This window comes from Mixophyes fleayi, chromosome 12 (genome assembly GCF_038048845.1).
Source record: "Mixophyes fleayi isolate aMixFle1 chromosome 12, aMixFle1.hap1, whole genome shotgun sequence".
NCBI classification, from domain to species: Eukaryota; Metazoa; Chordata; class Amphibia; order Anura; family Limnodynastidae; genus Mixophyes; species Mixophyes fleayi.
In genome coordinates, this window is record NC_134413.1 from 29,467,388 (window position 1) to 29,488,075 (window position 20,688).

General features: G+C 43.8%; 1 protein-coding gene across 1 annotated transcript in view; it reads left to right on the plus strand.

Annotated features, from left to right (window-relative positions):
• The window catches only part of PSEN1 (presenilin 1), a 58,375-nt gene extending 40,583 nt beyond the window's left edge, over positions 1–17,792 (plus strand). The window contains exons 10-12 of the mRNA XM_075192088.1: positions 7,785–7,961; positions 15,963–16,081; positions 16,488–17,792. Of these exons, the coding sequence (XP_075048189.1) occupies positions 7,785–7,961; positions 15,963–16,081; positions 16,488–16,643 (452 nt within the window). The 3' untranslated portion in view covers positions 16,644–17,792. The remainder of the gene's footprint in view (positions 1–7,784; positions 7,962–15,962; positions 16,082–16,487) is intronic.
• Positions 17,793–20,688: the final 2,896 nt, after the last annotated feature.

Sequence of the window (20,688 nt, forward strand, 5' to 3'; positions counted from 1 at the left end):
CGTTCCAGAGTGGCCTATCTTATCTCATTGTTTTCTGGACAAGCCCTGGCTTGGGCCTCCCCTCTGTGGGAAAGAAACGATCCAATTCTACAAGATAGTGCCAAATTCATTTCCACGTTCCGAAGTGTGTTCGATGAACCAGGTCGTGTGACCTCCGCTGCTTCCAGCATTCTTCGTTTGCGACAAGGCTCCCATACAGTAGGACAGTATGTCATTCAATTTAGGATCTTAGCCTCTGAACTTCAGTGGAATACTGAAGCATTAGTTGCCGCCTTCTGGCAGGGGCTCTCCGATAAAATTAAAGATGCACTGACTACCCAAGAGCTTCCTTCGTCACTAGAAGATTTGATCTCTCTTTGCCATCGTGTAGACATGAGATTTCGTGAAAGAGAATCTGAGAAAACAACTTCTGCTAAAGCACCTCTTCGTTTAAACCCTCAATTTCGTCCAGTTTCACCTTCTGTGATTCCCATGGAGATAGGACGTTCCAAATTATCTTTAGAAGAGAGGAAACGAAGAGTAAAGAATAGACTCTGTATCTATTGTGCTGATTCCACACATATGCTCAGTTCTTGCCCTAAGAAATCGGGAAATGCCAGGCCCTAACTAGTTCTGGAGAGGTAAAGTTAGGGTCCCTGGAGTCCTCTCCATTGTCTATGAAATCTAAAGTCTGCGCTTTCGATGTTACGATTTCCTTTGCTACCAAATCCTTTGAGTCACAGGCATTGATTGATTCCGGAGCAGCAGGAAATTTCATTTCTAAATCACTAGTGAATCAATGGTCCCTACCAGTGATCACTTTAAAAACACCCATTACTGTGACGGCTATAGATGGATCACGTCTCATCAATGGTCTCATCACCCAGAGTACGTCTCCAGTAACCCTTCAGATTGGTGTACTACACCATGAAGAAATTTCGTTTTTAATTCTTCCAGTTACGACAAGTCCGATTGTCTTAGGCCTTCCATGGCTTCAATGTCACTCTCCCCAGATTGACTGGCGCACCCCTCAAGTTACGTCTTGGGGGTCTGAATGTCACCATCGTTGTCTCTCTCAAGTTATTCCTCTTAAAGTACAGCGATCTTCCATCTCATCTTCCTCCCCGGGACTCCCTCCTCAGTATGCTTCATTTGCCGATGTGTTTGATAAAGCTCAGTCTGAACGTCTTCCTCCTCATCGTTCTTGGGATTGTCCGATCGACCTTCTACCTGGCAAGACTCCTCCCAGGGGTCGGGTCTACCTGGACGACATATTGATCTTCTCACAGGACCTGCCTTCTCATCACCAACATGTGGCAGAGGTCCTCTCCAGACTACGGAAAAACTCGTTGTTCTGTAAATTGGAAAAATGTTCATTCGAGTTACCCCAGATTCCATTCTTGGGGTATATAGTTTCCGGAGTTGGCCTGAAGATGGATCCAGACAAAGTAAATGCTGTACTACATTGGCCTCAGCCAACTACTCTTCGTGCCATCCAGCGTTTTTTAGGTTTTGCCAATTACTATAGACGCTTCATTCAAGACTTCTCATCCATTGCATCTCCCATTGTGGCCTTAACTCGGAAAGGGGCTAATACTAAGCAATGGTCATCTGAGGCTCTCCAAGCCTTTCAAATCCTCAAAGAGTCCTTCTCGTCTGCTCCCATTCTGCGACAACCTGATGTGACACTCCCCTTCTTCCTAGAAGTAGATGCCTCTAATGTGGGCTTAGGAGCTATTCTCTCCCAACGCTCGGAGCAACAAAAATTACATCCTTGTGCCTTCTACTCTCGGGGTCTTCTGCCCGCAGAGAAAAACTATACTATCGGGGACAAGGAGTTGCTGGCCATCAAAGCTGCATTAGAGGAATGGAGATACTTGTTGGAAGGAGCTCGCCATCCGGTGACGATCTTCACGGATCATAAGAACTTGTCATATTTGCAATCTGCTCAATGCTTGAACCCTCGTCAAGCAAGATGGTCTCTTTTCTTTTCCCGTTTTGAATTAATTATAACCTTCAAACCAGCTGCTAAGAACAAGAAAGCTGACGCTCTATCTCGAGCTTTTGTGACGTCCTCTGATGTAGAAGAGGTTCCCAACCATGCTATTCTAGACCCCAAATGTATTTCTCTGGCTGCTTCATCCACCAAAATGCTACCATTTGGGAAGACCCTCGTGCCTCCTACTCTGAGGCGGAAAATCCTTTCGTGGTTCCATGCCTCTCGTTTTTCTGGACACGCCGGTGAACATAAGACCTTTGAGATTCTCTCTCGTAGTTACTGGTGGCCTTCAATGAGGAGAGACGTCAAAGAGTTTATTGCTTCCTGTGATTTATGTTCTCAGTTCAAATCCTCCCGCAGAACTCCAGCAGGGTTGCTGCGACCACTACCCATTCCGTCCAAGCCTTGGACCCATATTAGTATGGATTTCGTTACTGATTTGCCACCAAGTAAGAATCACAATACTATTTGGGTAGTGGTAGACAGATTTTCGAAGATGGCTCATTTCGTCCCTCTGTCCGGTTTACCTTCCTCGTCTACTCTGGCTGAACATTTCATTAAAGAAATCTTCCGCATCCATGGATGTCCGTCTGAGATTGTGTCAGATAGAGGAGTACAATTCGTTTCCAGATTCTGGCGGGCCCTTTGTAAAACCTTGGGCATACGATTAGCACTCTCATCGTCTTACCATCCGCAATCTAACGGACAAACGGAACGAGTCAATCAAGATCTTGAGACTTTTATTAGGATGTTCTCTTCAGCCAACCAAGACAACTGGGTAGAATTGCTCCCTTGGGCTGAATTCGCCCATAACAACATGTATCATGAGTCATCATCCAAAACTCCATTCTTTGTGGTCTACGGTCACCATCCGTCTTTTCCGGAATTTCCTGCCCTCCCGCCCACCCAAGTTCCTGCTGTGGAGACTGCTTGTCAGACCTTCAAAAATATCTGGTCTCAGGTCAAAACCTGTTTAAAGAAGACATCTAACAAATATAAGTCTTTCGCAGATAAGAAGAGGCGGGCTATTCCACCACTAAAAATTGGAGATCGTGTCTGGTTATCTACCAAAAATATTCGTTTGAAGGTTCCATCTATGAAATTCGCCCCTCGTTTTATTGGTCCATATAGGATCATTCAAGTTATCAATCCAGTATGTGTTAAACTTCTTCTTCCTAAGAATCTTCGGATTTCCAATGCCTTCCATGTGTCCTTGCTCAAACCTCTCATCATCAACCGTTTCTCGACTCCTTCCTCAGCACCGCAGCCAGTTCAAGTTCATCAGGAGGAGGATTTCGAGATTACTGAGGTATTGGATGCAAAAATTTCGCGAGGAGTCCTCCGTTTCCTCGTTCATTGGAAGGGCTTTGGTCCTGAAGAGCGTTCATGGATCAAAGCTGAAGATCTTAATGCTCCTGCCCTTCTGAAGAAGTTTTATTCCAAAAATCCGGACAAACCCGGTTCCAGGCGTTCTGTGCCCACCTTTAAAAGGGGGGGTACTGTCACTCACCGGACTGTGAGTGCTTCTTCCCGGACATTTAGGAACCGTGGCCGTCCTCCATCCTGAGGGACTGCGCATGCGCAGCCCTTTCTATACCTCCAGTGTATGTTCCTTTAACTTAATTGGCAGATCAGGCAACCTCCCTATATTTAGCACCTGTGGTCAACACCACGTTGCCTGATCTTGGAGTCTCATTCCCCATGAGCCTCTGAAGGTGTTCCTGTGTTTCCTTGTTTATTCAGCCCTGCTGATTACTGTGGTTCCCATACCACTTCTACCATCTACTGTATCATCGTGACTGTGAGCTGATTCCTATCCGCTGCCTCCGTGCACTACAGTCTTCTAATCACTTCAACTCTACCATTTATCATTGGGACTGTTAGCTGATGCCTATCCGCTGCCTCCGTGCACTACAGGCTTCAACCACATCCACTCACCTGTTCATGATTGTGACTGCCAGCTGATTCCTATCCGCTGCCTCCGTGCACTACAGGCTTCAACCTGCAACTCGTCTGTGTTTCATCATCGTGACTGTTTGGCTGATTCCTATCCGCTGCCTCCGTGCACTACAGTCTTCAACCTGCAACTCGTCTGTGTTTCATCATCGTGACTGCTAGCTGATTCCTATCCGCTGCCTCTGTGCGCTTCAGTCTTCAGTCCTCGTCAACTCTACCGTGTTTCCTTGAGTCTGCTGCCACTATTGCTACCCGCTACTCTCCGTGATCATCTGTTCCAGTTCAACTCTGCTCCGGGGTCCCATCGTTACTGCACCTGCTGGTTGCTATTGGTTACCTCCGTGTTCCCGCAGAGACCCGCTGCTGTGACTTCTCAGCGCTACTCATCCATCTACTGCTGATCCGCTCTCCACGCCTTCCTGTGTTCCCTGCTGGTCTACCTACCTGTGCGCTGCACCTGCTAGACCCCCGCTTCACCCATCCAGGGACTTGTATCCTGCTGGCCTCCTGCCCTTCAGGTATCTCTGCACTCCTGTCTGACTGCCTTCTCCTGAACCACGGTATGCATACTTCCCATTGACTGTGCTGTGTATTGCATACCTTGCTGGACTGTGTTGGTTCTCCTCTGGAGTGTACTATCTGCTGACTCTACTGCCATCATTGACTGTGTTATCTCATGCTGGATTACTTCAAGAGACTTTCTATATTGGCAGTGTTGTTCAGTCATTTATACATTTATATTGTGCATATTACTGTGGATCAAAGTCAAGGTGCCCGTGTATATATTGTGTTGCAGTCTCTCCCCGTGCACCTCCTCACATATATATTCAGTGGTACAACTTGCTAGTGGCAGACCACTGACTCCTGTTTACAGTTTCACCTGTTCCAGTATCCTCTCACATAGCAGTGGTACAACTTGCTAACGCAGACCACTGACTCCCCGGATACCTCCACTTGGATTCCATTCCTTCACTCAGACAGCGGTACAACTTGCTATCCGCAGACCGCTGACTCTCATCACCTCCTCGTTTCTGTTGGACATTCCTCCTCACTATAGCAGTGGTACAACTTGCTACCGCAGACCACTGACTACCTTCACGTGTCCTTTGTCCATACAGTTCCTCGTGTATTACTACCTCCATATTGCCAGTGCTGCTAGTCATAGACTTTCCTGAGCATCTCATCATCTGCTATTTCCTGTTCCGTGATCACCCTGCTACCAGAGTACCATATTACCACCTATACTGCTCTGGTAAGCCTATCACCTGGTGATCCCTGGGTAAAGACTCCTAGTGCCCGTGACAATATGGTTTGAGTGGCTCGAATTCAAGGATTCACCACTATATTCTCAGTGGAATAAATGAACCCTCCCTCCCGCTCTACCTTTCTCTCCCTCTCTCTATCCCTCTTTGTCTTTCCCCCATCCCTACATGATGTATTATTGAATACTAAATGGTACTTTATTTTTATGCTGAACTACTGTTGCATCGTGTTCATGTATATGTGTCTTTATGTAATATTTTTGAATATCTTTAATGCATTGTTCTATGCAAAATAGATATGTTTGTAAAAGCTGTTCAATCTTTCAATAAAAAAGAGATTTACAAAAAAAAAAATGAGTTGTAAACTTTTCATGGGTATGATAGTAACACTAGGCTGCCACAAAGAAATATACGCAATGGTGCTCACAAGATACAGGAAAGCAGTTGTTAATGCTTTGTTGAATACAAAAACAATTTCTTAAGATAATGATGTCCCTTTTATGCTGGTTTTCTATAGTGTACTTGTATTCACTCTTACTGTCCTCATTACTGATTGTATGTAAAAATTCCAGTGAACATAGATCCACGTACACTAGTACGGGCAGTGTTTTACAAGAAACCAGACTTGTATTCACTGGGAAATGCAAAAGTATCTAAACAGTTATTTGTCGTACATACCTGTCAGGTCAACACATTCCTTAATATAATGTATGCATATTCTTAGAATTATTTGTGCTAATTATTTTTAGAATTCTTCTTTGAAAGGAATTTGCCTGCAGCAACATTCTGCTGTGAATTTGTATGTATTGTAAATAATTGAATTGCTTGGGATGTAATCAATACTTTCTACATGTCTGTACTTCAACGATGACAACAAATGGGATTGTCTACAACTAGAGCACCAGGCTTGCTATACACTTGCATTGTAAAAGTTGATTTGTTTCCAAACCGTGTGTTGAGGAATGTGTGGGGCTGAATGTGTCTGGATGGAATTATGATTCAATAGGTTTTAAAAAAACAAAACAGCCTTAGTACAAAAAAAAATATTCTATTAACTATATTTTAATAGTAAAATAGAGCAAATAGCTAAGATTTCCATTGGCTTCTTTTTAAGTTATTCCAGCTTCCTTTAGCACAATAATGTGACAGTGTTACAAGACACAAAGTTCTAATATAGATGTGTCAGCAGGTGTGTTACAACATACAAATGGTGACCAGTGCCCTAGTTCTTTAGACTGGTTATTTTAAACCCCCGGTGCTACCTCCTTTGTAAGATATTTACATCTTAGCACACGTCTTGAGAGTACCTTTCCCCTATACACAACAGCACATTAAAGAGATATCTGAACTGACAACCTAACGAGACATTTACTGTGTGTTACAGCTTTATAGTTTCTTCTGTACCTTTATTCACCTTTTTACACGTGTGCATTTAGTTGGCCAACTGCTGGCTATTCTAAAGGTATATTCTCTAGTGGTGGGAGCGTGCTCAATTTGTCACAGAATGATCACATGATCTCTGTGTCACAGGAACTTCTGCCCAGCTAATTTAAATAATGCCTAAGGTGTTTAGGGAGAGCATTAGATTTATAGCTAATACTGCAATATACTTAAACCTTGCACTCCTAATCAACTGCAGCTCCCCTGCTCCTAGAATCTCATCCCTTAATTCCCACAATCAAAAAAAAAACAACAATATATATTGTGAGCAGGTTGGGTCTTTTAAGATTAGTTAAGAACCGGAAAATAAACGTTCAAGAAACAGTTCTGTACGAGTTCAATATAGGTAGATTTAGGTTTCAAATTCCCTTCTGGATGTCCTAGGATCCCTGTAATCGGATATGAAGTTGATTGTGGTTTTCATTCTAATCCACGATATAAGCATATAAAAAGGGAGAAATAAATGAGTGTATGAAATATACTTCCAAATAATAGTGCACTGAAAAACGTGTTTAATCATACAACACCTGCAGTGGGGAAAAAACGTGATTCCACACCTTGGTGAAATAAGTCTTGAAGGAAATCGTACGTTTTTTTTTTTCTGCGGGTGTTCTATGATTAAACCCATTTTTTAACTGCACTATTATTTGGGAGTATATTTCATACAATCATTGTTTGTTTCTCCCTTATTTATGCATGTGTTGTGGATTGGAGTAAAAACCACGATCAACTTCAAATCCGATTAAAGGGATCCTAGGACATTCAGAAGAGAGTTTAAAACCTAAAATTCTCTCTCCCTCTCTTCCCCCAACCCCCCAAAGGGGCATGGACTGATGTGAAGGAGTTCTCTGTACAGCGCTGCCGAATTAGTGGCGCTATATAAAAAGCTGATATTGATATTAAAGAACCATTTCTTGAACTTTTCTTTCTTGGTTCCGAACTCATAGATTTAGAGCTGATTTTTCTCCAGAATGGTTTGTGTATTTCTAACTGTACATTACACTGTAAATGTTATATTTTTATCAACACTTTGAGGTGCAGTGTCATTTCCACCTTTGTGTGAATAATGCTATGTATGTAATGCATGTATTTTTAGTAATGTGTCCTATATACTTAAATCTCTTTTGTCTACCTTGTATCTTGACAAGTGCCAGCTGTCCAGGCAGGAAGTGACGCTGTTACACCTGATGATAATGGAGGCTTTGATGCTGATTGGGAAGAACACAGGGATGCCAGAATCGGACAAATTGGTTCTACACCAGAGTCCAGAGCAGCTATACAAGCTCTCCCAAGTAATGCCCCTCCTAGTGAAGATCCTGAGGAGCGTGAGTGCATTCATTTTTTATTTTTATTTCATGAGCTAACGAATTGTAAACTGGTTACACTACTGAACCGTGATGTTTTCATGAAAGGTGTACTCCACTCTTTAATAGCATAACACGTAACAGACGTTCGCTGTACAGACATCATGAAAAATAAAGGCAAGTGTAGGAAAAGTTGATTATTAATAGTATATTTCGATAATTGCAGTTACTGTTCACAGCTTCTCAATAACATGAATTATACAGTTATCAGCAGAACACTGTAATGTGGCATTGTCCTAAACTGATTGCTCTTCAAGGGTGTTGCACCCTCACCATGTAATCCCGCCACAGCATCTCCCCAATGTAATAAGCTTATGGGACCAGCGCTTACTAAACCACTTTGAGCTGTGTACTGGCAGCTGCACTTAGTATGATTTTCTTTAACTTTGAATAATGCTGCAGTTGTGTGTCATTTCTCTTAAAAACAAAACAAAATCAACACAATGTACCGTTTCCACGATAAGCCCGGTTCTCTTTTCCCACCAGAATATGAAAACAAACAAAGGCATTGTGAGGGGGAACAATTGAGCTTTTTTTTTTTTTTTTTCTTTTATTGAAAATATTTTGAGCTTAGGGTGTAACAATTTTGCCCAGTTTACACTTTCACCCTTCTGTTTTTATGAATACCCCCTTTGTGTTCTGTCAGGATTTGGAAAGTTTGGTGTATGTATGTGACTATCACTAAGGTCTGTTATGAACAGAACTTATGATTCCACAGTGCAATAAGCAATTAGCAGAAATGTGATGTTTCTTTCATATAGTTTTCTATGATGTTTGTCTTCAGACTAAAATTCCTGGACCTCCTGTAAGTCAGCTACAATGACAATCAGAATGCTAAATATTGCTTGTCCAAAAACAGACACACACTAAGAGAATTGTGTACCATATCTCGCACCACACCTTGCTGTGAAGCAAAGCTGTCTAATCTGATTAGTGCTGCAGGCTCTGCGCTGTCACAGGACACATTTGTTATTACAACCTTCCCCTGTGGGCAATGTAATGAGACTCTGTGCTTTGTGAGCTGTTTCGTAGCCTCCAGCCATTTCATAGGAATGTGCAGAAGGTCTCGGTGAACACTGCATAGCTTCCTTTCCAATAGGACAGACAGACATATTTTCTGATACTGTACAGATGTCCTGTAGTTTTATGGCCTTAAAATATAGCCCTTACGTCTTCAGTAAAACCCTCATAATGTTCATCTCAAAATATTCAGTCCTCCGTCTGCTCTCCTTAGGCTGTACTTATGTGGCAGTTTTCGCAGAGGTTAAGATCTGTTGTAAATCCTTTATATATTTGTAACTTTTCAAATGAAAAAATAATGGAATTTTTATACTCACAATAAATCCTTTTCTCTGATTCCATTTGGGGGACACTGCTACCATGGTTGGGGAGTGAGGGAGTTGGCACTTAACTAGTTAACTTGTTACTTGTGATCTGCTGAAAGACCCCTCCCCTCTGCAATCCCCCTATAGCTCCTCAGTGTAATTCTAAAGCCCCAAGGAAGGGGAGAAAAACAACCAAAGACCGAACAACAGAAGAGCAGAAGGGAGGGAACGCAGTGTCCCCCAGATGGAATCAGAGAAAATGATTTATAGGTGAGTATAAAAATCCCATTTTCTCTTTCATCTTTCTGGGGAACACTGCCACCATGGGGGCTTAAAAAAGCAGCCCTCCTAAGGGAGGGACCGCTCTGATTAACCGACCTGTAAATCACTACGGCCAAAGCCAGCGTCCGAAGACGCAAACACATTGAACTGGTAAAATGTAGTAAATGTGTGTACCGAGGACCAGGTGGCCGCTCGGCATAGCTGCTCCAGCTGAGACCCCATTTCGCACGGTCCAAGAAGCTCCCACTGACTGGTGGAATGGGCAGTAATGCGACTGGGCACAGATCGGATCGCACTGATGTAAGCATACTTAATAGTTGAAAGAAATAAGCCATCTGGAAATGCTCTGCTTAGAAGCAGGCCATCCCCATTTATGGAGATCATATAGTTCAAAAAGAGAATCTGAACGTCTAATGCGTGCAGTCCGATGAACATATATGCATAATGCCCTGACTGCATCCAAAAGCTCCATCTGGTTATCTCCACAAGGAGTAGAAGGTTCTTGAAAAACTGGGAAGTACAATTTCCTGGTTTAAGTGAAACCCCAATACCACCTTAGGTTGAAAAGACGGGACAGTACGGAGGACCGCCCGATCATCATGGAAAACCACATATTGTTCCCTGCATGAAAGAGCCCCAAGTTCCGATACTCTACGAGCTGAGGCGATTGCCAGCAGAAAAACCACCTTCCATGTTAAGAATGTCGGATACGTTGACTGTAAATGCTCAAAAGGAGGAGACTTAAGCATTGAAAGTACCAAATTAAGATCCCATGGTGCAGTGGGTGGTACGTAGGGGACTGAATGTGCAACACCCCCTGAAGAAAAGTCCTTCTGTCTGGCATGTCCACCAACCACAACTGAAAATAGACTAATAAGGCCGACACCTGGACCTTCAAGGAACCCAACCAGAGGCCCATTTAAAGACCATGCTGTAGAAAAGCCATAAGACGAGGAAAATTTAAAAGTCGCAGTATGGCGATCTCTAATCTCACACCAACGAATGTAGGTTTGCCAAATCCTGTGGTAGATACGAGCGGAAACAGGTTTCCTAGCCCGCAAAAGAGCGTTCACCACCTTGGAAGAGAACCCTTTTGACCTCCAGAGGCTGACTTCAAGAGCCATGCCATTAAAGTCATCCGAGGAAGGTCCTGGTGTCGAAACGGCTCCTGAAGAGAAGGTCGTAGCGTAGAGGTAACCGAAACCCCTGAACGAACGCCATGGACAGACAGTCTGCGAACCAGACCCTGCCCAGCCATTCGGGTGCCACTAGTATTGCTGGCAGACCTCCCTGCCTGACTCTCTTGAGAACGTGTGCAAGAACCGGGATTGAGGGAAATGACTATCCCAACTTGAACTACCAGCGTATTGTCATGACATCTACATCCACCGCCAGGGGGATCCTGGCCCTTGAGCAGAACCTAGGAACCTGCCGGTTGTGTCTCGACGCAATTGGGTTCAGATCCGGAAGACCCCACTTGCAAGCAAGCATTTGGAAGACCGCCGGATGGAGAAACCATTCTCCTGACAAAACTGCGTGTCGACTTAGGAAGTCTGCTTCCCAGTTTAGCACGCCTGAGATGAATACTGCCGAAAGCGAGGGAACAAATAGTTCCGCCCATTCCAGCATCTGAGTAACCACCTGCATTGCCCTGGCACTATTGGTTCTCCCCTGATTGACGTATTCCACTGCTGTGGCATTGTTGGATTGGAGGCGAACTGGATATCCCTGAAGAAGAGCCTGAGCCCCCCTCGGTGCCTTTAACATAGCCTTCAACTCCAGAATGTTTATCAGAAGCACAGCTTCTACTTGTGACCAGAGGACCTGGAGGCGAAGATGAAGGGTCACTGCCCCCCAGCCCTGAAGACTAGCGTCCACCCTAACGGTTATCCAGGACACTGGAGCAAACGACCTGCTGACAATCAAATGGTCCCGAATTCTCCACCAGTGAAGGGACGACCGGGTCTCCTGAGACAGACGGCCTGGCTGAGAGTCCAATCTGAGGTGAGACTCTGACCACTTCGATTGAAGATCCCACTGAAACCGTGTGGAGTGGAATCTTCCGTAAGGGATAGTCTTGAATGTTGAGACCATCTTCCCTAGAAGCTTCATGCAGAGGAGCATGAAGGGACTATGTTGAGACAAGGCCAGGGTCGTCAAGATTTGAATGGATCGGGCTTTGTCCTTGGGAAGGAACAGCTTCTGTTCTCTGGTGTCCATGGTGAGACCCAAGAATGTCTTCCTTTGGCAAGCGATTAACTGAGTGTCTCACGGATGGATCTTAAATTTAAACAATTCTAACACCCTGATTGCGAGATCCAGATGTTGACTCCGAGATGAGCGAATGCCGCCTTGTAGAGAAGATCGTCCAGGTAGGGCACTATTCTGATTCCCCTGAAATGAAGACAACTGGCCATCACCTTGGTGAAAATTCTTAGCGCTGATGAGAGACAAAGTGGGAGCACCCTGAACTGGTAGTGGGAAGCTCCTATCGTGAAGCCAAGTAGGGACCGATGTCCCTCCCATATTGGAATGTGCAAGTAGGCATCCTGAATATCTATGGGCGCCAGGAATTCTTCCCGTTCCAGACCATTTATTACAGACCGCAGAGATTCCATGCAAAATTTTTCCACCCATAGGTGTAACTTTAGGGACTATAGATTGAGAATTGGGCAAAAAGAACCATCCGGTTTTGAGGCCAAGAATAGGTTTGAGTAGAGTCCCTGGCATCTCTGCACTTCTGGAACTGCACAAATGACGCCTGTGGAAAGAAAAGAAGCAACGCCATCCAACATCGCTTATCTCCTTATGGTATCTAAAGGTAAGAAGGTAGGAAAGAACCAACGCGGGGCCTGACCACTAGACTGATCATGTAGCCCCTTGTCATAATCCCCTGAATCCATTGATCTGGGTAGGACGCTATCCACTGTTCCTTGAATAACTGCAGACGCACTCCCGCAGCCGCGAGGAGAGGAAGATTTGAGTCAGGCTACAGGTTTATCCTGCAGCTTGAGAGCAGCACGCCTTGCTGAGGAAGACCACCTCTCTTTTGCGAATGCCCTCTGGAGCCAATGGATCTGCCCCTACTCGCCTGACCTCTATCGGGCGAGTTTTCTCGAAAGGGCTGGCGAAATGATCTGAACCTGGGAACCCGAGCCTTTGGTACATTTACTGGAAGGAACGTGCTCCCCCTCCCCCAGTTGCCTGAGAAATTATATTCTCCAGCTCGGGTCCAAACAGTACCGATATCGAATATAGAAGGGCCTCAAGGGAACACTTGGACTCTGCATCGGCTTCCCACGATCTAAGCCAGAGGGTTCGTCTTGCTGCCACCACTAAGCCAGACGCAGCAGAAAACATTGAGGCTGCATTTTGAGACGCCTCATATAAATAGCCTGATGCCTCTTTAAGGTGCAGCGCAAGGGGGAGAAGGTCGGAATCCTGAAGTGCTGCCGCAAGCTGGTCAGTCCAGGACTGCATGGCCCTTGCAACCCATGCCGAGGATAATATAGATCTAAAAAAGGCTCCTGTAGCTACATTGATGGATTTTAAAAGTCCTTCCACATTCCTGTCAGTAGCGTCCTGAAGGGAAGTTGAGCCCAGGACTGGCAAAGTGATGTGATGGAGTGTCAACCCTTGGTACTTGTTCCCAACGGTTAACATCCTCCAGCTGTAGAGGGCACAATGCCATGAATCTTTTAGGAACTACTACCTTGCGGTCCGGTTGAAACCAACCTGCCTCCGCAATTTCCCTTAATTCTGAAGAAGGGGGAAATCAGACTGTGCGTCCTTTTTAAAAAAAAAAAAAAAAAAAAAAAAAGACCCTGATCTGCAGCGGGAGGCTCATCTATGTCTAGGAGATCTTAAGGTCCTTCTAACTGCCAAGACCAGATTCTCAATGCCTTGATTTCTGTGGGAATCCTCAACATCCATCACCTGGTGACCGTCTGTCTTGTAAGGAATTTCTCCATTCTCTTCTTTCAGTATCCGATTCAGAAAATTCATCTGAAGAGGATGATTGGTTCTAGACTGAGAATATCTCGGAGAGTCTAGAAACTTGTTCAGTCTATCAATTCCCCTAACCAAAGAGGAGGACCAAGCGGGCTCCCCTACGTGGGTCCTCTGGGAAACGATAGAGTATGAAGGGCCAGCGGTTGCTAGGTCTGTCCCGTTATTTATCTGTTGTTGGAGTACCCCTGAAAGCCCCCCTGTCGAGGTAGGAGAGCTCACAGACAGAGTTGTAGTCTCCGCCTGACATTATGAAAGGATTAACATTCACAGAATAGAATATACAGCGACAGTGAGCAATTATACAACACAAGAAACAAGGTTATGAAAGATACTATCTAATCTCTGACTATCAGTCAAAAGCGGTTTGTCAGCAGGTCACAAGTAACAAGTTAACTAGTTAAGTGCCAATTCCTTCACTCCCCAACTACAGCCCCATGGTAGCAGTGTCCCCCAGAAGGATGAAAGAGAAAAATATTTTATGTACACACACTCGCAAAAAGCACAATGCACTGTAATTAATGTTTTAAGAGATCTGCATTATTTGCTTTTTTTCGAGTACCCTGGGTTTTCTGGGTTTTTTTTCGTTCATTCATGCTGCCAATTAAAAAATGAGGTCCTCTGCAAATTACTGTTTTGCTTTTTAATTTTTGTTCTGGGGCGTAATACACTTAAAGTTGTTTTTGTCCTTCAGCCATAGTCAGTGGGTTAATATTACCCATAGGTTGCTGGACACTGGGGAAAAAAAACATAATTAGCTCAAACTTTCTTGCTCCTTCCTCTGCTGGAATTATTGTGCCCACTTCCTGTGTCAGGAAGTGGGCACAATTATTTTTATTTTACACTTTGTCACTCTGAAAGGACAGATAAGGTTATTTATCAGAGGGTGTACTTGACCCCCTCTGCCCTGCTACAGAAGTACCTCAACTACACCTCTGTTCCTGGCCTCAACCATGGTTTATGTAGACCCTTGATCACCTAGTTTGAAGAGGGGTTTGGGCATGCTGTCCACCACTACAGCATGACTGGTCCACCTCATTGTCCTGAGCAGAGAGGGCGAAATGAATTCCCTTCTCTGCCCTTCCTTCAGGAGCCACATAGAGTAATCCAGCTTCCCTTGGGGACATTCGGATCCCTCCTTTGCTGTACTTGATGAGCTGATTTGGGCTCAGGGCTTGGCTCAATCGGTGCAGTGTCTAGTGTAGGTTTACTGCTCCTGGGAAAATGATGCTGCACTCTGCGTCCACATCCAGACGCCAGAAGCATCAGCTCTCGGCGGTCCTTCAGTCTTGGGAAGGGTTCAGCTCTGAACTTTCTTCCCAGCAGGAAGGTGAGGTGGCTGAGGACTCTGATCCAGTACCCTCATACACTGATAGTGTGCAGAGAGTGGAAGATTTAGTTCATGACATTTGGCAATTACTCAACATACAGAACAGTAAAGAATCAGAGGTTCCAAACAATTTGCTGTATAAGAAGAAGATGACTTTTTGGGGCATATTCAATTGGCCGCGTTACTGTTATTACGGTAGTTCTAACGCCGGCTTTTTGCTGCTGCGAGCTGAAAGCCAGGCTAAAACTACCATAATAACAGTAATAGATTTAGCGCGGCGGTACTTTGGGGGAATTGAATTTCCCCCTTTTGTGTGAGGTGTGGGGAAGGCCTGATCAAAGGTTTCAGGTAACCTGCAGGTTGCAATCCCTTCACCCACTCCCTAGCACAGACATGGCAAAATGGGAATCTCCTCCTACCTCCCATAGCGCCGTCCAAATCCACCACTATTCCTACCCCTGACTCACACTCCCGCCCGTTCCCTGCGATCGGCCAATGACCGTCACCTCTCCTCCATTCTAATCGCCTCATCCCACACGAGAATTCAGGATTTCCCCCGGGTTGCCCTCCTCCACTGGAATGACCTCCCTCGCTCTATCCGACTGTCCACTAATTTGTGCACCTTCAAACAGACCCTCTAGTGCCTGCGGTCTGTTTGCCCTCTCTTTAGTATGTAACCTCTTATGAGCAGGGCCATCTTCCCTCCTGTTTCTAATCCATTTCTCCTCCTCCAACTTCACTGTACTTGCTATGCTTGGAGCCATTGCCTTCTTGGTTTTACTCGTTTACTATTCTGTTCTGTTGTACGGTGAACTGTTTGTAGTATGTACAACGCTGCCTTATCATTAAAGGCTAATAATAATATAAGATACAGTTACAGTGACTTAAGGAAGCAACACCTTATTGAGTACTGTATTTTTATGTTAATCTGATTTCGATTTACAGATAGTTGCTTCTGTTTTAAGACTTTTTTTGATCAGTCTTATGGCAATAGAATAAATAAAATCTTTTCTCTAGGGGGAGTGAAACTCGGACTAGGAGACTTCATCTTCTACAGCGTGCTTGTTGGGAAAGCTTCAGCCACAGCCAGCGGAGACTGGAATACCACCCTGGCGTGCTTTGTTGCCATACTAATTGTGAGTATTACACTACAAAGACATAGCTCAAAAAGTAAGCATAATGATTTGTGTGTATTTGTGGAGGGGGTTGCAGTAACATCTCCTGAATTAGCCATGGCTTTTGTTTGTTCTGGCTTTATTTACAAACTCTGTGTGTACATTAATAGACTCTGAATCTCCAGCCACAATCATTTGGTTGCTACATATAATGTTTAATATATTTCAGCTTGTCAACTTGTCAAACTCCATTTTGGCGTCACCTTAATTTACTAATAACAGATTTTTGAATTTCTAAACTTTGACAACTCTCAGTTCTGTGCTGTCAAATAGCAAATTCTATCTGAATTTCTCAGGTATTCTAAATGTTGTTAGTATTCTTGCATTATAACATTCATTATAATGAATAATTTTGCTCTTGTTCCAGGGTCTGTGCCTTACTCTGCTACTTCTTGCCATCTTCAAGAAGGCTTTGCCTGCACTCCCCATCTCCATTACCTTTGGACTTGTATTCTACTTTGCTACAGACAACCTAGTGCAGCCCTTTATGGATCGGTTGGCTTTCCACCAATTTTATATTTAACCTCTGGGCAACTTGTTTCCTTGGGACTTCTAGTTTTCCTCATAATGACTGTAAATGAACATATACGAGAAAAGCTATTTGCTTTTCTAATTTTTTTTTTTCAAAGGATTTGAGATTATTACTCCCTTAGTGCTGAAACCTGTATATGTCTTTCTGTATGACATTTTTGATCCAGTTATCAAGGCTAGGATCATGGGCACCAAAGGTTTTACGTGTGATGGCACTTTTATACCAGCAAATCATCTTATATGGAAAGTCTTGAGTGGTGAGGAAAGAAGCAACACAAGATGTATTTTTTCTATTTAATGTTTGCGTATCCAGAAAAGCCTGTAAGAAATGTCAACAGTGGGAGGATGATGGGGAAGACGAAATGGATATTAATGTGGAGTGAACACCATTATTAAGATGTGTAGGTTGCTTTCACCCACAACTACAACAGAACAGATGGAGAGGACATTTGTGACTACAATGCCCACTAAACTGGGAGTGGAAGTACTGTAATATAAAGCAATACGCTCTAGAACAAATACGATCTTCCAATAATAAAATGCTATTGGAGTGCGCCTATACTTCAGACCTGCCTCAAACATTTTGTCTCACTTCTAAAATATCTGTGGAAAATAATCAGGCTATCTCTTTCTGTGTTCATATGTGTTTAAAACATTTGTAGAAATACCTTTACATGACTTGTTTTCTGTTCTGCTGGGGGTGATATCGTTGCCGCAACACTGCAACGGGGGAAAATCGGCAATGCACATTTTTTTGTTATGTTTTGTATTCTATAATTGCAAGCTTTTGTAGTTTTCTTATTATTGTGCTCATATGAGCATATTGACTACTGAAATCCACAACAGTGGCTTTTTGTCACACCGAGAAATGGTCTCTACACGGGTGATGGCTCTTGAAATGGAAGTTGTAAATAATATTGAACAGATCAACCATCCCACTGGCTTTTATGTGAGCGGTTTGTTTTATAGACTTAGGACATGTGATGCCGGACTGGCCTCACCCTCCAGTCTACCGAAACAGTTCTGTTTATGCTTTTCCTTAATTTGCCTACTCCAAGCGTGTCACTGGAAAAAATGGATTACTGCCATTAACTATTATTTAAAAAGAAGGGAAAAAGTAAATAAAGGATTTTGGACCATTTCTATGATGTTGTATCTTTAAACTAATAGTAGTATTTTCCACATTATAAGGCGCTTTTGACTAAGGGCTGAGTTCTATATTCAATCTTCATTTCCTGCTTGTCTGGGATGTCCTCAGTTTAGTAGTGGGTAACGATAGCAAATTTGGTAGCCAATTAGATCGGTGGGAGTTTCACAGCAGCACATAGTATTTCAGTAGAATAACTGACCTTGTGGGAGGCAGTGACCTGTTAGTGAGGACACAGCTATAATGGATGAGGACAGTGTCATGATAAGGCTGGTAATGGAACCAAATGCCTCAGTGATGTCACTAATGCCTTGTGAATTGATATTGGCTTATATCTCAATGATTTAATTTTGCTTTTAGCAAATTGATGAGGCTGCATTCTACAGGTGCAGACTACAAAATAGCTGCCTCTAGTGTGTGGGGTGTTGGATATTTCTTTTTCATGCCACCAGCTAAGGATTTATCTATATAATCATTGCTGTCCAAGGGAGAGAGGCACATGTCATAGCTATGCTTAGGGGCCAATATCCTTTTTGTAATGGTGAGCAGTAGAAGGTAGGGGCCACAAAAAAAGCTTTGGGAAGGCCTCATAAAGCCCACAGTTAGGACACTCCTGATCTAAATGACTGTTAAAAATTGTTCTTTATTTCTTTTAAAGCTTTTATTTTCAGCAAAGGTATATTATTTATACAGTATTTAAACTTTAAAACTACTAGCATGCCTTCTACATTTATCTCCTCCTGATTTAGTTAGGGATGTCACAGGCAACAGAGTGGAACCGAGTGCGAAGAGAGCGGTAAAGCATAAAATAACTAAGGAAGAAACACTTCTGGAACAAACGACCAGCTTTCCTTTTTGGCTTCTTTCTATCGTGTTCGGTGTGACGTTTTTTTTTTGTTATAACAATCAATTTCAAATGGTAATACAAACATTTTCACATGAGAAAGAAAAATGCAAACAATGTAGTGTATATGATGAAATGGTTTACTCTGTAAATAACTAACAAGCATATTTAGTTTGTAGAGACATGCAAAAGAAGAAGAGAGATTTTACTTGGTCTGCAACAATGTTTAGATGGGTGGTACGTGTCAAAGTAACATCCACATACCCAAGGTTTCCCAGCAAAACATTGCCCAAAGCATCACACTGCCTAGGCCAGCATGCCTTCTTTCTATAGTGCATTCTGGTGTCATCTCTTACCCAGGTAAACGACATACACGCACCTGTCTGTCCACATGATCGAAAAGAAAAATGTGATTCATCAAACCAGGCCTCCTTCTTCTGTTGCTCCTTGGTCTAGTTCTGGCGCTCATGTGCCCATTGTAGGCAGTGGACAGGGGTCCACATGGGCACTCTGACTGGTCTGTGGCTATACAGACCCATACGCAACAAGCTGTGATGCACCGCGTGTTCTGGCACCTTTTTATCATAGCCAGGTGCCAGAACAGCAATTTGTGCTACGGTAGCTCTTCTGTGGGATTGGACCAGGCAGGCTAGTCTTTGCGCCCCACATGCATCATTGACCCTTGGGCGCCCATGAACCTGTCATCCGTTCGCTATATTGTTTTTCCTTGGACCACTTTTGGTAGATACTAACCACTGCATATTGGTAACACCCCACAAGACCTGCTGTTTTGGAGATGCCCTTACCCAGTCGATTAGCAATCACAATTTGGCCCTTGTCAAAGTCGCTTGGCTATTTTTACTGCTTCCAACACATCAACTTCAAGTACTGACTGTTCACTTGCTGCTTAATATATCCCATACCTTGACAGGTGCCAACGAGACAATCAATGTTATTCACTTCATTTGTCATTGGTTTTAATGTTGTGGCTGACCTCTGTGTATGTATATATACGCTATGGACAAAAGTATTTGGCCACGCCTGTTAATTAATTGAGGTGTTTCAATCAAACCTGTTGCCAGAGGTGTATAAAATCAAGCACCTAGCCATGCAGTCTCCATTTGCATACATTTGTGATACAAAATGGGTCGTTCTGAAGAGCTCAGTGACTTCAAGCGTGGTACTGTGATAAGTTGGCAACTTTCCATTAAGACGGTTCGTGAAATTTCATCCCTGCTGGATATTCGACGGCCAACTGTAAGTGATATTATTAGAAAGTGGAAGTGTTTAGGAACAACAGCAACTCAGCCATGAAGTGGAAGACCATGTAAAATCAAAGAGTGGGGTCAACGACTTCTAAGGCGTAAAAGTCGCCAATGCTCTGCTGATTCCACAGCTGAAGAGTTCCGAACTTCCATTTGCATTAATGTAAGTACAAAAACTGTGAAGCGGGAGCTTAATGGAATGGGTTCCCATGGCCGAGCAACTGCATGCAAGCCTCACATCACTTAGACCAATGTCAAGCGTTGGATGGAGTGATGTAAACCACACCGACACTAGATTGTGGAGCAGTGGAAACGTGTTCTGTGGAGTGACGAATCACGCTTCTCTGTTTGGCAGTCAGATGGGCAAGTCTGGGTTTGGCGGATGCTGGGAGAAAGTTACCTGCTTGACTGCATTATGCCAACTGTGAAGTTTGGTGGAGGAGGGATAATGGTATGGGGCTGTTTTTCAGGGTTTGTGCTAGGCCACTTATCTCCAGTGAAAGGTAATCTTAATGCTTCAGCATAGCAAGTCATTTTGGACAATGCTATGCTTGCAACAGTTTGGGGAAGGCCCTTTTCTATTCCAGCATGACTGTGCCTCAGTGCACAAAGCAAGGACTACAAAGATATGGTTTTATGAGTTCGGTGTGGAAGAACTTGACTGGCCCGCACAGATCCCTGACCTCAACCCCAACGAACACCTTTGAGATGACCTGGAATGGAGGTTGCGAGCCAGGCCTTCTCGTCCAACATCAGTGTCTGACCTCATAAATGCTCTACA